This window comes from Urtica dioica, chromosome 2 (assembly GCF_054948205.1).
Source record: "Urtica dioica subsp. dioica isolate 48M chromosome 2, U.dioica_male_clone48M_v1_H2, whole genome shotgun sequence".
Lineage (NCBI taxonomy): Eukaryota > Viridiplantae > Streptophyta > Magnoliopsida > Rosales > Urticaceae > Urtica > Urtica dioica.
The window spans coordinates 53,650,877-53,667,721 of NC_142757.1; the positions used below are offsets into that span (position 1 = coordinate 53,650,877).

Sequence of the window (16,845 nt, forward strand, 5' to 3'; positions counted from 1 at the left end):
CTTTTATTGTTGACTTTACAATACACAAATCCAAAACCTTAATATAGATGTGTGTGTGCATATCTAAACTTTTGAAATAATTATAACATTAAATGTGTCTCTCTCAAACTTCCAACCATCACACATTCAATGCATGCCAATAATGTCAAAGTGGCATACCTAGTCAATGGGTGTTCACTTCAATCTATATTTAGTTTATTTTTAATTTGAGCATTGCTATTTGACACCGTCCCGAATTTGGACACCCCATACAACATGTGACAACTGAACAATTTTAAATAGTTTTTTTTTGTGTTTATTACTTTTTGTGGGGTAGCCGTGTCAATCGTGCATCGTGTCAAAAATCATTTCCGTTTTAATTTAGTGTGCTCTTTATTAAATTTCATATACGGGTGGAGTGGGTGTAACAAGGAATTTTTCTTGTCAGAATTCATAATTTCGGCCAAATTAAAATGGAACACTCCATTCCGATACTATTATTAAAGAAATAAAAGTATATTTTCGAAGAAAAAACGAGACAATGACGAACTAGAACTAGAACAGAATTTTGGTTCCGGGTCTTAAGCAAATGGAACGGAACTCCGTTGGGAATTTTGTTCCATATGCCCATGAATCCATGATTAGGTAGACGTGGAGCCCGCAGCCGAACTTAGGAGGCGTAAACAATAAGTATAATTTAGATAAAATATAGATAAAATAATAAAGAAGGCTAATAATTAAAATGAAAAAGGAGTTGAATATAAGTTTTAATATAAATTTAAACTACAAAATTGAAGTGACAAATTTTTAATTTTTATTTATTAAAATAAAGCAATTAGGAGTTTCTAAAATCTAAAAAAATATTAATTTTTTATTTAAATAAACTGATTAAAGGGAAAATAACACATGTATACCTTGTGTTTTAGTGAAATGTCGAGTTTAACCTTCGGTTTTAAAAAATGTCGAGTTCATACCCTCTGTTTAACTAAAATGACGAAATTATACCCCCTGTTTAACTAAAATGACAAAATTATACCCTGAAATAGACAACAGTGTCACGAATATTCTTTTTATTGACTTTTCATTGACGTTGATTATAATATGTATATATAAACACCAATTATCTTTATTCATTCGCGCCATATATGTAATTTATTTAAAAACTAAAAAATAAACAACAGTCTCTTAATCGTGAAGAACACAGAAAGATGCAAATGGGTAAACATCGATAGTTGATAGTCATCAAAATCGCATATTCGAACAGAGAATCCAGAATTTAGAGTTACAATTCGAACACGAAATGAAGTCATTTCTTAGGAGGTATGAGTTTTATTATTTAATTTCAATTTAAGGCTATTTTTATTTCAAAATTGAGAATTTGGAAGTTAGGGCACTGATTTAGATTTGATTTGGTTTTTCTTATATAAGAGTAAATATCAATGAAAGGGAGATTTGTGACGCTGTTATTCATTTCAGGGTATAATTTCGTCATTTTAGTTAAACAGAGGGTATGAACTCGACATTTTTGAAAACCGAAGGTTAAACTCGACATTTCACTAAAACACAGGGTATAAATGTGATATTTTCCCCTGATTAAAAGGCTAAAGCACAAAAAAAATAAAATAAAAAATTGGGGGCTTCCTTCAGTGCGTTTTATGGCGGCAGTATTAATGTCTGAACAACCACTATATAACATTATTCATCGAAGAAACTCTTATGGACTTAAAGTAAACTAAAAATGCGCAGACCATCAAGTCCAATCTAATTACTCTGAGTTTGACTTTTATATATAATAAAGTTTTGTCGGCATTTTGACTTTTGTTTCAATGTTAATTATTATCGTTTATCAATGTGTGATTGAAGAATAAAACACACCAATAATGCCAATCAGAAAGAAAGAAAGAAAGAAAGACTAATTACACACCTAAAAGTGAAACTTTAGTAAGTGAGCCAAAACAATTGCATACAATTATTCCAAGCCAAGACACGTACCTATTTGACAACTAGATTACAAAATGAAACTCTTTTGGATTCATTAGAGAATTATATTGTGAGCATTAAGAACTATTTTGGTTTGAGTCAAGCTCAAGCTAAATACCAAAGTTTATTTGCCAAATCCATGTCTAAATGGTATTCACCAATAAGCCATTGCCGCATGGATGTAATTGTTAGTACTAGAGTTCCTAATTCGACCTAATAAAAAAAAATTAATCGATAAATCAAAGAATAAATAAGTCATATATCAATAATTGTTCACCATCAATGCAAGAGTTAGGGACGTAGCCGGAGGAACTTGTTAGGGAACTAAATCTATTTTGTCGCTGCATATTTAACTATAATCAAAATCGAAATTGAGTTTGTGTACAATCCTCTCATATGAAGTACAAAGAAAAAGTTATGCTCAAAAGAATAAAAAGAAAACTAGGGATGAATACGTTTATGGCTCCACTTAACTTTTGACTTTTTAACTTTTTAATATTTTTATTTAATCCTTTTAATTATAATGATTACACTTGCGTTTCTTGAAAAGGGCCATTGTTGCAATATCTTGTGACACAAGTTATAGCTAGAATGGTCTACAGAGCTTACCGGGCTTGTTTCTTTGTTTTTCCCTTTTAGTAAGAAAAATCAATTTCCTAAAAAAATATATTCAAATCACAGTTTAAAACTTCATCAACATCAACCAACCAAAGGGCCTGTACTTGATCTCAAATATAATTATATACTGATCGTTCAAGAAAGCATTTATAGCTAATAAGATCTTCATAAAAACAAAGGGAAGCAAAGACCAATCTAAACAAAAGCAAGAGGCACAATTTATGATCATCACTCAAATATTCACACTTGTAAACCAACAAACTCTGAGCTCGTACAGTACTACTAAAAAAAAAAATAAGGAAATCTAAAATGTGCTCCCAAAAATATAGCTATCCATTTACTCTATATTTGTGTTCATCATTTCCATGTATAAATGCGAAAGAACAAACTATTTCGGCGCGGTCAATTCCAAGCTGAAATCCCAAAGCTTCTTTGCCAATTCCGAGTCTTTTGCGAGCGCGGTCGGGTTCGAAACGTTATTGTCAACGAAATACTCACCGCTCACGCCTTTGACTTGTGGGTGTAACGCCACGTAGCACTGAGTCGAAGCGCCCTGAAAATCATACACACTTGTTTAATATACACTATGATCAGAGAAATATATTTAACATACCCAATAAAAAAAAAAAGAAACGAAGAAAAATGTTTCACCTGAGGAACATTCTTGAGGAAGTATTTACCAACCATATTCGCAATGCCTGTAACACACAAACCAAAAAAGACGAAAAATGATACGCCTATAAATAATAGCTATACGCGTGTGAAAGGAAAGTCTTGAAGATTTACTGTTGATAATGCTGTGGTGACGAATAAGATTGGTGACAATTGATCCGGGATGAAGAGCGTTGACCGTTATTTCAACTCCGTCTTGCTGTTTTATTTTATTATTAAGGAAAAAAAGATCGACAATTTTTATTTTAGTACATTTTAAGTAAACATAATGTGACAACTAGCTCTTTTTTTTAAACAACAAATCCTATTATTTCGGTACCTTTAAGCGTTTTGTGAGTTCCTTGGCATGAAGAATGTTAGAGAGCTTTGATTGTCCATAAGCACCCCAACTGCTATAGCTGTTTAATTTAATTTTATTTTATTTATATATCGATTTTTTGACGAAAGTTTTGAGGTCACAAAAAACACCAAAAGAAGAAGAGTCTCATCTCTATTCGAAATTTTCAAAAGGTAATGATGATACCTTGACTCATCGTTGATCTTATCGAAACGAATCCCTTCCCGGTAAGCGAATCTGTGGGCCTCAGAGGACAAGTTGACGATTCTACCCTCCTTTCCGCTTCCGCGTGCCGTGGTTTTCATGGTCTCCAACAGAAGATTTGTCAAAAGGAAATGACCTGAATAACCAACAATAATAATGATATTTTAATTGGATAAATTATAGAGAGTAATTGAATTCGATGATTATTTGATAATCGAAAGATTTACCGAGATGGTTCGTCGCAAACTGCAATTCGATATCGTCTTTCGAAAGCATGAACGGTGGCGCCATAACTCCTGCATTGTTACTTCTCACAACACAACACAAAATCATTAGAGAAATTAAAATAAAATCACTTTAAAAAAAGGGTTATTTTAGCGCAAAATCAACAGACTATTTAATTTCGTAATTATTTTTTAAGTTGTTTCGGTGTTGAATTTGACCAAAAAGTACGGAAATGACTACAAAATCAATGGTTCGAGAATGGACCAATACACGATAATTCGGAGACTATTTGCGAAAAGAAAGAAAAAACATCCATAAAAACAAAAAGCATATAAAAGGACTTGGAAACTAGGTTCTTTACATGAGGAGGTTCAATGGAAGGCCGGTCGAATTGTAATCGGACGCGAATTTCCTGACCGAGGCCAAAGAGCTGAGATCGAGCTCCATTACATCGATCTCGGCTTTGGGAATTTCTTTGACAATCCGGTCCTTCACTTCCTCTCCGGCCCCAACATTCCTCACCGCCATCACTACATGAGCGCCTCGTAGAGCGAGAACCCGAGTCGTCTCTGCTCCGAGGCCGCTCGATGAACCTGAAAAAAATCAAGAGAAGCAGTGACAAGATGTTCACTCTTTAAAGGTGTTTTCTTTTGAATTAGTCAAAAGGTTTTAAGTTCTAATCTTGCTCACTTTATAATCGTGATTATTGCAAAGCCGTCATGGATTCATTGTGGAAAGTGTTTCTTTGAAAAATTTAGTGTCAATTTCAATTCAAGTAAAAAAAAAAAAAAGATCCAAAATAATAGTTCAAATTGGCATCAAAATTACAAACGAGAAAAAAAAAATCTTTCTATTGCTTAAATTTCAATTCAACCGTGGATAATGAATTAATATGCAACAAACAGTAAAGAAATGAACTTTGCGAGAGAAAAGGAAAACCCAGAAGAAAAAGAGGACCTGTAACAATGGCGGTGAGACCAGTCCCGTCGATTCCATCAGTAACTTGTTCTGCAGTGGAACGAGCAGAGAATCCAGAAGCGCCTTTTAGTCCAAAGATCCACATCTTTTTTTCTTTCTTTTTTTTCCCTATATTATAAAATGACGGGATTTATTATAGAAAATATTGAAAGCCTATTTTGGCTAGTTTCTAGCCCAACCTAAAGAACCAAATTTCTGATAAAAGGCTAAATAAAGGAAAAAGTACAAAAGTTTGTTTCCGTGGAGAAATTGGGAAGAAATTTTAGAAAATATTGCTTTTTAAATTCGGGTTTTATCTCAAAACTGTCCAAAAAAATTACTCGTTAGATATATAAATTTTTTTTTTTTGGCCTAATTACCGATTGTCTGCGGTAAAAAACAATAAAATCATAATTTTTTAATCAAAATTATAACTAAATAAGTCACTTAAAATTTACTAATTATTAAATAGATAATGTTTTAACTTAAAAAAAAAACGATATGTGCGATCCACATGTCAAGTGGGGTCCACCTTATGTATTTCGGCCGTCAGTGCACAAACGAATTTAAAAAAAAAAAAAAAAAAAAAAAACCTTGTCACTGTTTACAAAACCTGGTTTGTTTGTTTGTTTGTTTTTACAAAAGTCAATGAATTATTTATTTGTCCTTGAGTAAATTTCTCCACGGCGGGGGTACAGCAAATGATAGCCTTTTAAATCCAAATTTCACTTCACTTGTTTTTATTCTTACAATTGTACAGAAGACCGTTGTACTATCTTGTGACACAAGTTAATGCCAGGATGGTCTACGAGCATACCAGCTTTCTTTTTAGTAATAGAAATAACTGTTTAATTTTTATCAAGATCAACCAACCAACCAAAGAACATATTAAATCTTCAAGAGAGCATTTATTATTAACAACATCTTCATAAAAAGACAAAGGGAAACAAATACCAATCCAACAAAAGCGAGAACCACCATTTATTCTCATCACTCAGATATTCGCTTATAAACCAACAATCTCTGAGCATGTGTATAAAAATAAAGTCTACGATAGAATGTACTTCCATAAATGTTTCTACATGAAAAAAAAAAATATATATATATATATATATAGCAATCCAATTATTCTATTTTTGTGTTCAACAATTCATATTCTAGTCCATGTCTAATGCAAAAGAACAAATTATTTGGGCTCGGTCAATTCCAAGCTTACATCCCAAAGCTTCTTCGCCAATTCTGAATCTTTTGCGAGCTCGGTCGGGTTCGAAACATTGTTGTCCATGAAATACTCGCCGCTCACGCCTTTGACTTGTGGGTGTAATGCCACGTAGCACTGAGTCGAAGCGCCCTAAAAATCACACTCACGTTTTTAATTTTACACTACCAATACCATGATATATATATATTTTTAACACACCCAAACCAAAAAATTGGAGAAAAATGTTTCACCTGAGGAACATTCTTGAGGAAGTATTTACCAACCATATTTGTAATGCCTGTAACAACCAAAAACCCGAAAATAACATGCCCTATGAAGATTAGCTATTCATTTGCGAAAAGAAGAATAACTTTTAAGGATTTTTTTTTACGGTCTTGATAATTTACCGGTGATAATGCTGCTGTGACGCATCAGATTGGTAGCAATTGCTCCGGGATGAAGAGCGTTAACAGTTATATCAACCCCGTCTTCCTGTTTTTATTTATTTATTTATCGTGGGAAAAAAAAAACAATAATTTTTTTAGTGCATTTAGGTTGCAATACATAATGTGACAATTAAATTAACATAAAAAATAGATTTGCCAATTTGGGTACCTTAAGGCGTTTTGTGAGTTCCTTGGCATGAAGAATGTTGGCAAGCTTTGATTGTCCATAAGCACCCCAACTACTATAACTGTTTTTAATTTTTATTTTTTTTACAAATTTTCGACAAAAAAGTATTATGTGGTCAAAACAACACCAAATAAGAAGAATAATAAGAAGAAGAACTCGTCTCTATTTGATTTTTTTTAAAAGGCGATACCTTGATTCGTCGTTGATCTTATCGAAACGAATCCCTTCACGATAAGCGAACATGTGAGCCCCCGAGGAAAGGTTGACGATTCTACCCTCCTTTCCGCTTTCGCGCGCCGTGTTCTTCATGGTCTCCAACAGAAGGTTTGTCAAAAGAAAATGACCTGAATAGTAATTTATTAAAATAAAAAAAAAAAAATAATAAAAGCACGAACAAAATTCGAAGTATTTTTATACCGAGATGGTTCGTGGCAAACTGCAATTCGATGTTGTCCTTCGAGAGCATGAACGGTGTCGCCATAACTCCTGCATTGTTACTTTTCAAAGCACAAACACAAACATAAACCATTTCACAAATTACGACAAAATACACTAACCGGAATCATAAACAAATTCGTAAAAGTGTGTTAAGTTGATTAGGGGTTTAATTTTTTCAATAAAAATAAAAACGTTTTCTTTTGTGCTCCAAAATTAATAATTCGGGAAATCATTTTCATCGGGGACTATTTGCCCATAAAAGCCTTAAAAAAAAATCAAAACAAAAAACTCGGAAACTAAGTTCATTACATGAGGAGGTTCAGAGGAAGGCCGGTCGATTTATAGTCGGACGCGAATTTTCTGACCGAGGCCAATGAGCTGAGATCGAGTTCCATTACATCGATCTTAGCTTTCGGAATTTTCTCGACAATCCCGTCCCTCACTTCCTTCCCGGCCCCGACGTTCCTCACAGCCATAGCCACACGAACGCCACGTAGAGCGAGAACTCTCGTTGTTTCTGCTCCGAGACCGCTCGACGCCCCTGAAAAAAATCGACACAGAAATGGTGTCAAAAACATTACAAGTCCGTCTTTTTGAATCAGCAATAATCATGATGATGATTATGATTATGAAGTAGAACCATTTCTCTGTTTCTATGATTCATGATGGAAAAAAAAAAACGTTTCTTCGAAAATCTTAAGAATCTTTTCATTTCAATCTCGATCGTGTGTATCAGAGTCAGAATTTGAAAAGCCCCAAAAGGCCAACCCTAATAACGAATCTTTTCATAAACGAGTGAATAAAATAAGAACCAAAACAGACTCATTAAAAAAAAAAAAAAAAAAAAATCCCTTTCTATCACTTACATTGCGATTCTATCAGCGAAAAAAGTGAACACGGTAATATACTGAAGAACTGAACTTTTGTGAGAAAGAGAAAAATGAGGACCTGTAACAATGGCGGTGAGACCAGTCCCGTCGATTCCACGTGTAACTTCCTCGGCGGTTGAGCGAGCAGAGAATCCAGAAGCGCCTTTCAGTCCAAAGATCCACATTTTTTTTTCAATCTTCTTTTTCCTCCGAGATTATCGATGGAAGAAAAAGCTTTAGACAATGCAGAGATCGATCGATATATTCTGAATCCTTTGATATACAGAACTGAGAGTTGTTTCGCGAATGGATGGAAATATGTATAAAGACCTAAAGACGCGCCTTTTTCCAACTACAGTTTTCCATAAAGTGTATTGTATTTATTTTAGAGCAATTTCCAATGCAAAATGCATATAGTTGCCTAATTTTAAACGCATTACCCACAAAACAAAATTATCATCCACTTCATTAATTCATTAAAAAAAATTCCAATACGAGTAGTTGTAACCAATCAAAATGCTGTTATCGTTACCGTTCAGATATTTAAATTTTGCTGGTATCCGATGACAAGTCAATGATATACCGTAAATACAGAAAATGAAACAATAAACTTTACCTTTAAAGTTACCGTTACCGTCGAGAAATACCATCAAATGTTGTATTTACCGAGACGAATGTAGTGAATAAATATTTTTTAAAAATCCATACATAACATAGGATAAAAATGAAAAAAATCTACAATAATAGTTCAACAAAAACCTAACACGAACTTAATTACGTAGTTCAATACAAAGTATAAAATCAAAATAATGATAATATTCATGTTAAAAATCAACTAATTATACATAAAATTTCATGTTCTACAGCTAATTTAACCCAAAAAAACCCAAAATAACATTCAAATCTAAACTCTATTTTCGGATGTAACAAAAAAATTAGATACAAACTCCAATTAAGCACAATAATGAAGTTAGAAACTAAGAATTTGAACTAAATCATCAAAAAAACTAATAACAAATTTTCATGAAAAAACACTAAATATCATCCAATTTTAAAAATACCTGGATTTGACCACTTACCGGTAAGTTTCCGTCGGAATGCAGTTAGAATTTGCCTAAAGACAATCGAAAAGTGGAAGGATTCTCCGGAAAACGATGGAAACTGAAAGGGTTTCCTTGGAATCCAAGAAAAATTTCGGTTTTGTACATATCGGTATCAGGACTATAAAAATATGGATTCTGGTCCGATTTCTGATTAGAATCCACGGAATTTCAATCATTGGTTTAAATGAGGCTCTCGGACTTGAATCTAACGCGTTCTTAAGATATTTTATTTGCATTTAATGTGTTTTAGAGTGTATTGCAGGATTGAGAGAGCATTTGAATGTCAAAGAGGTCATTGGGTTGATTCAAGTCATTTCGAAGCATTCGAGACAAAAATGGAGCATTTGGAGCTGAAGAACAACGAATTTGTGGAAAATTTACCCTATTTATAATGGAAGGTTCATGCAATTTTCTAAAAAAACATATACGATATTAAACTTCGGCATTTGATCAACACAAAAATTTCATTCCACCGAATTATATTTCCGTAGCTATGAAAAATAAAATGCGGTTCGTTATGTCATTATGTGCGAAACAAAAATTTCAATTTTATTATGTTCCCCATTTCCATCTTTAGTTTAGGTGTTAAATCACCAATATATAAACAAGTAAAACCAAGCTTTTTCACGTAATATCTCAATTAAATTTTTAAAATTCAAACAAAAAGTGCGATCACGAAAAATAGAGTTGTGAGTATTTATTTGCCAAAAATTAAAACATTAAACAAAGAAAAGTGAGGATATTTGACTACTCTTTGAATCAATAATTACAAGTTACAACCACGGAAAATAAATTGATGAATTGGGATCTAAAAATTAATGCCCAATTATTATTGTACAGAATTAATTGACGGGAGAATGGCCGTGGGAAGGAACTTGAAGCCCAAGTAATTTGAGAAGTATTTAATAATATAATTTTACAGTTTGAATCCGCGTGTTTTTTTATCTTTCAGTCTTGTCTCTCTCAACTAAAAAAAAAAAAGGGAAAATATCAAGAGTATCCATTGTGTTTAATCGAAATGCTAGATTTATCCCCTCTATTTTTAGAAATATCAAACATATCCATCCAATTTAATATAAATGACATATACATCCCCTAAAAAAATGTTATATTACAAATATCACCATTTTTCGTTTATTTTTTACAAAAAAAAAAAATTTGAAATCCCCTAAATACCCTTAATGAAATAATTTTTTATCTTCTATTCTATATAAAAAAAAATTAAATTAAAAAATTTCTTTATAAAAAGTTAAGGTTTTTTTTTATAAAGAGAGATTTTGATTTTTTTTAATAAAATAGTAAATAAATATTTATTCTATTAAGGGTATTTTGATGAGTTCAAATTATTTTTTTGTAAAAAATAAACGAAAATGGTGATATTTGTAATATAACATTTTTTTAGGGGAGGTATATGTCATTTATATTAAACTGAAAGGATATGTCTGATATTTCTAGAAATAAAGGGGATAAATCTCACATTTCGATTAAACATGAGGATACTCTAGATATTTTCAAAAAAAAAAAGGAACCAAGAAAAAAACCGTTTTAAAAAAATTAGGAAACTATTCGTTAGACAGCAGTATCAAAAGCTAACAGCTCCGCTCATTTCAGGGGAGAGAGAGAGAGATTATAAAAATTGGCGGGTCATTATTTTCCCATTCATCTCTTTCCCTCTCTCTCTCTCTTCAATTGGCGATCTAGGGTTTGGATGAAATGGCTGTCTTTACTCATTCGTTCCTAGCGAGTCCGTCTCTGCCTCGTCGCCTAACCCCGACGTCGTCGCCGGCGGATCCTCTAGAAGATCTCTCTCGGTCCTCCATGCTCGGCGGGGTTTTCAATCTTCTGCAGAATCTGGATGTTGTGGTGGTGTCGATCAGCGGCGTTGTCCGCGAGCCAAGTCGCGCCGCCACCGCCAGGTCTCAACCCCTCCGGCGGCTGAATCGGAGAGCTTTTTTCCGGCGACGAAGACGCCTGAGAACACCGCGGGCTAAAAGCACCGGTGGAGATCGTGATTCGCTGGGGAAAGAAGTCCCGTCCAGTCCCGAGTCCCTCGAAGAACAGTGAAACCCTAGAAAGCCAAACGAAAACCCCTAACGGTAACAATCTCTCTAATTTCGGTTTTTTAGGGTTTCTTGTTGTCTCCACCGTCGGCCTGCCGTCGCATCCCCTAGCCCGCCCCTAACTTGTCGCCGTAATATAATGGTCAATCGTCCACGTTGTCCCTCTTAGAAGCTCGTGAGCGTGCGGGTCGGGTATTAGTTACCCATCCGTAGAGCCTCTGTTTGGGACAGCAATGACGTTGAAGCCAATTGAAACACGGCTGGGGAGCGATGCTCGGGTGGAGAGCGAGTTTCGCTGCGTAAAAAAAAGTCCCGTCCCGTTGAAAATTTCATTAAAAACCCATCGTGTTAATAATCTTCTCGACTTCACCGTCGGCCCGCCGTCGCGTCCCCTAGCCCGCCCCGAACTCGTCGCCGGAATATAACGATCGATCGTTAATGTTGTCCCTCAGAAGCTCGTGAGCGTGCGGGTCGGGTATTAGTTACCCGTCCGTAGAGCCTCTGCTTGGGACAGCGGTGACGTTGAAGCCAATTGAAACACGGCTGGGGAGCGACGCTCGGGTGGAGAGCGAGTTTCGCTGCGTAACAAAAAGTCCCGTCCCGTCGAGAATTTCAGAAAAAACCCCTCGTGTTAATAATCTTCTCGGCTCCACCGTCGGCCCGCCGTCGCATTCCCTAGCCCGCCCCGAACTTGTCGCCATAATATAATGGCCGATCGTCAACGATGTCCCTCTCAGAAGCTCGTGAGCGTGCGGGCCGGGCATTAGTTACCCGTCCGTAGAGCCTCTGTTTGGGACAGCTGTGACGTTGAAGCCAATTGAAAAACGGCTGGGGAGCAACGCTCGGGTGGAGAGCGAGATTCGCTGCGTAAAAAAAAGTCCTGTCCCGTCGAGAATTTCATAAAAAACCCATCGCGTTAATAATCTTCTCGACTCCACCGTCGGCCCGCCGTCGCATTCCCTAGCCCTCCCCGAACTCGTTGCCAGAAAATAATGGTCGATCGTCAACGCTGTCCCTCGCAGAAGCTCGTGAGCGTGCGGGTCGGGTATTAGTTACCCTTCCGTAGAGCCTCTGCTTGGGACAGCGGTGACGTTGAAGCCAATAGAAACACAGCTGGGGAGCGACGCTCGGGTGGAGAGCGAGATTTGCTACGTAAAAAAAGTCCCGTCCCGTTGAGAATATCAGTAAAAACCCCTCGCTAATAATCTATGTAATTCCATTTTTTAGGGTTTCTTCTCGGCTCCACCGTTGGCCCGCTGTCGCATCCCCTGGCCCGCCCTGAACTTGTCGCCGTAATATAACGGTCGATCGTCAACGTTGTCCCTCTCAGAAGCTCGCGAGCGTGCGGGTCGGGTATTAGTTACCCGTCCGTAGAGCCTCTGCTTGGGACAGCGGTGACGTTGAAGCCAATTGAAACACGGCTGGGGAGCGACGCTCGGGTGGACAGCGAGTTTCGCTGCGTAAAAAAAAGTCCCATCCCGTCGAGAATTTCAGAAAAAACCCCTCGTGTTAATAATCTTCTCGGCTCCACCGTCGGCCCGCCGTCACATTCCCTAGCCCGCCCCGAATTCGTTGCCGGAAAATAGCGGTCGATCGTCAACGCTGCCCCTCGCAGAAGCTCGCGAGCGTGCGGGTTGGGTATCAGTTACCCGTCCGTAGAGCCTCTGTTTGGGACAGCGGTGACGTTGAAGCCAATTGAAACACGGCTGGGGAGCGACGCTCGGGTGGAGAGCGAGATACGCTGGGTAAAAATGTCTCTCGTCCCTTCGAAAATTTCAGTAAAAACCCATCGCGTTAATAATCTCTGTAATACCATCAAACTTAGGCGTGAAAGTGCTGTGCGAGGTCGACGGAATTCTTGGTTCGTTGGGTATTAGTTTTCCGTCCGTACAGCCTATGATTGGAAGGTTCTTGGTTCAATACAGAGGAGTGTTCAGTTAGCTCATTTGGATGCTATCAGAGAGTGTGTTGGAGAGCAATGTAGACGGAGCTATTTTGCACATTCGGTTTCTTCATCTTTATTATGGAGTGGACGAGCCAGAGTATCGGTATGCACAAATTGATTGAACGCAAAAGTACTGTTTTCACGAATGTAGATGTATTTTTTTGTTTAAAAGAAAGAAATTTATAATCTTGTTTGAACTGGGTAATAACTTTGAATTTTACAGGATCTTGTGAAGGTGGTGTCTCTAGGAGGTGAGGGATATGGAGATTCGTGGCATTACAAGAGCGAAAAGTTGCTGATGATTTTTGGAGACATCTCATTCAAATACTACTGGTAATGGTTATTTTTTTCTTTCTTTCTTATTTTTCCTTCTTTTGGTCCTCCTAATCCACTCTCTCTTTTTGTTCCAATTAGTAAACCTTTTTGTCTCTACAAAAACACAAGATAAAAAAACACACACAACAATTCATGCCATTTATTATTGCAGACAAAAGAATCAGATTATAGTTCGTCTTTATATATTTCTTGCCTAAATGTTTTATCGGAAAACGTGATGACTAGGTTGAACTTGATAGCCTAGTTAGTTTTTTTTTTTTTTTTTGGTGTATTTTTTAGTTATTAATTGGCTTTTTTCCTTTCAAGTACATGTTTGTAAGTTTGTGTTGAAAACTAGAACTTTAAATTGCATGATATGGTGTCCTATTCTAATCAAAGGCGTCAAATTGTCTTCATCAATGGTCACACATATTCTAAGTTCTCGAGGATGACTTGCTTTTGGAAAAGATTACGTCACACAGGTCTACCGATGACTGCCAGATTCCACTCCCGCTTGAATGCTTCCAAAAATATGTTGCAGATCTGAAGCTTGATTCAAATTTCGGTGATAAAACCCCACTTCTAAGCGCTGCAGCCAGATTTTGCATGAGAGATATGTATCATTATGCTCGTGTTTATGGGAAGCACGTTCTTGAATGTGTTATGGATACTGCTTTGTCAGCCGTGAAGAGGGAATAACTTCAAGTAGCTAGCAATGTATGTGTCCTGTCTTATCTTTAACTCAATATGTGAGTATGATAGTGATACTTTCTGTATCTTGTGAGTCAATTACCTTATTGCTGCCCTGTATAAGTTAATATTTACTGTATTAACAGATTTTGATCTCCTATGTTGCAGATTCTTTCTGTGTTTCCCCGTCTTCAGCCTCTGATAGCTGTTATGGGTTGGGATTTATTATCTGGAAAGACAGCAGCGCGGAGGAAATTAATGCACCTTCTTTGGACAAGCAAGTCCCAAGTACTTAGACTGGAAGATTCTTCCTTTTACAGTAACGAATCCGATGAGGTACTCTTTCATTTTCACTGATCCAATTAACTATAATACCTCCCGCTGATCCGATCCAGGGAAGAAGAATCCATTCTTTAAAACGGGAAGAATCCCGAATAACTAGAATGCTGTCCCTCTCAGAAGCTCGTGAGCGTGCACGTTGGGTATTAGTTACCCGCCCATACAGCCTATGACTGGAATCACTGTGACGGTGAAGGCAAGCAAACCGCGGCTCGGTTGGAGAAGAAAGAGAGACCAGAGACGAACTCACCCCACGAAGCTGTTCAATGGTAAGAAACCGTGTCGAAATGTTGCTGTTTAGAAATTTAGGGTTTCGACGTACTTGAATCTTATGCAGAGCCTGAATCGTCATTATCGGACAAAGAAAAGCTGTATATAGGGAGTACCCTTTTATTTTTCTTTTGTTTCTTTTATTTTCCCTGTTGTGTAGGTTTTGCGTTAAAAGTTTGATTCATTCGGCTCGGCAGGGTCTGATCGAGAAAGGCGGTAATGACTCTGAGCTTTCAATACACAATAAGACTACCGATGTATGTGAAAAATCTCTTGTTTTATTTACTGATTTCAGAAAAGTATTTGCTCTCCTCTTGTTCATCAGGCTCAATCTCTTGCTTCGATTCGACTAAATTCCTTTTACATGTTGTTTTCATCAGTAAGATTCTTTGGAGGAACTCTTGACTGATGGATTTGCGATCTTAAAGATTGAAAATGCACAATGAAGGCACGTGAGATACAAGAGCAATACAATTATCATTAAGGTGGATTTTATTTTGCACCTTATCCTTTTTTGGCATCTGTTTTTGCACATATTAGCTTTATTTTGTTTGGTATGTATGAATTAGCGAATGCCCATCTATGCATCATAAAAAACACTTACTGGAATGTGGTTTCAGTGTCGTGGCTGAAAATCTATTGGATGTTTTTATTCTTCATAAAAGTCAGCTTTCCATGTTTCATTTCTCTCGCAGAGTTGTGGCTGCATTTTTTTTTTGTTTATTTATTGTCTATGTATGTTCCCTATTGAATTGTGAAATCTGGGAAACAATGTTTGTATATAGGCAATGCTTGTGTTATGTTCACGTTTTGCATATGGATTTGAATTATAGCTTGTCCTATTACAGCATATTGGCAAGGAGAAATGTGGGTGTTGCTCTCTGTGTCAAAGGAAGTGAGGTGCAAGGTAAAGATATACTTAACTCATCGACTTATAATTATACTAGCCAAATGATGATGGTATTGGTTATTCTGCAAATATGGTAAAGTCACAAACCTCAATTTTTTTGAATTTTGATATTTCTATGATCGGGTGATTTAAGTCGGGATGGTATTATAGCATTTGTCTCTTCTTTCATGATGTTATAGGGCATAATGGCAAGATGAGCTGATTTATTTATATGGGGCTTCTCTTTAACTCTAGGTTGACATATCTTTGTAGACTGGGTCTTTGTTTCTCTAATCGGTTGATTTTATATCGGAGTGGTATCTTGGTTTGAATTCATCTCTATTTTCAGGACGGTTTCAGGGATTTATCAAGCCATGTTTATTTCCTTCTTTGTCCGAGAAGGATATAAACATGGCTTGATACCATGTGGGTGTATAAACGGCGGACAATGCACATGCTTCGGAGCTATGAGTTCGAGCCCCCCTTTCTGTAAGAGAACCTCATTTGACTTTCGTCCCTCTCAAGGTCACAATACTGACCTTTTTGGGAGCGGACTGCGAAGGCCCCTTTTAGAAGGGACCTCCATTTCTTCTTCTTCATCTTCTTCTTCCTCATCATCTTCTCCAATCTTCTTTCCCTTGCGACCCCGCACAAGCAGTGGGGGTCCTTTCGGTTCGGGATCAGGATGGGCAACCACACGAGTGATCACCACATCAGAATCATCAGAGTTCGTCTGCGACACAGGCTATTCACTTAAGGCCCCACGACCACAATCTCCTTACCCTTTAACAGAAGATGCCGAAGCATCCATTTCAGTAGTCGCCTTCAGTGTGACCTCCTTCGTCGTAGCTTCCTGCGTTGCAGCCTTCTTCGCGGCGGCCTCCCTCGCCACTGCTTCCTTCTTCGCCCTCCTTCCATCAGCTCGAGCCTTCATCTCTTCACACAGATCCTTTTGTCTTGGATCGTTGTTTTCTTCCTCTCTGTCTGGGCTCACTTGTCTTGGATCTTGGTCTTCCACCTCTCTCTGGGCTCACTTGTCTTGGATCTTCGTCTTGACGTTCAGCCCGAGCAGACAAATCTTCCATAACTACAATAGGGGAAACAAGAATTCATACCAGCAA

The 16,845-nt window shown here is 37.0% G+C and overlaps 2 protein-coding genes across 2 annotated transcripts; both read right to left on the reverse strand.

The window, feature by feature from the left end:
• Window positions 1-2,773: 2,773 nt before the first annotated feature.
• Window positions 2,774-5,164, reverse strand: LOC149405672 (short-chain dehydrogenase TIC 32, chloroplastic-like). The gene is made up of 8 exons (XM_089607936.1): window positions 4,973-5,164; window positions 4,377-4,608; window positions 4,018-4,097; window positions 3,773-3,926; window positions 3,569-3,647; window positions 3,364-3,448; window positions 3,229-3,275; window positions 2,774-3,130 (listed from the first exon to the last, which is right to left on the reverse strand). The coding sequence occupies exons 1-8, from the start codon at window positions 5,076-5,078 to the stop codon at window positions 2,966-2,968; spliced, it is 948 nt and encodes a 315-aa protein (XP_089464062.1). The 5' UTR covers window positions 5,079-5,164; the 3' UTR covers window positions 2,774-2,965.
• Window positions 5,165-6,092: 928 nt separating this feature from the next.
• Window positions 6,093-8,411, reverse strand: LOC149405673 (short-chain dehydrogenase TIC 32, chloroplastic-like). The gene is made up of 8 exons (XM_089607940.1): window positions 8,193-8,411; window positions 7,554-7,785; window positions 7,224-7,303; window positions 6,997-7,150; window positions 6,789-6,867; window positions 6,581-6,665; window positions 6,425-6,471; window positions 6,093-6,323 (listed from the first exon to the last, which is right to left on the reverse strand). Exons 1-8 carry the CDS (start codon window positions 8,296-8,298, stop codon window positions 6,159-6,161), a joined length of 948 nt encoding a protein of 315 aa, XP_089464066.1. The 5' UTR covers window positions 8,299-8,411; the 3' UTR covers window positions 6,093-6,158.
• Window positions 8,412-16,845: the final 8,434 nt, after the last annotated feature.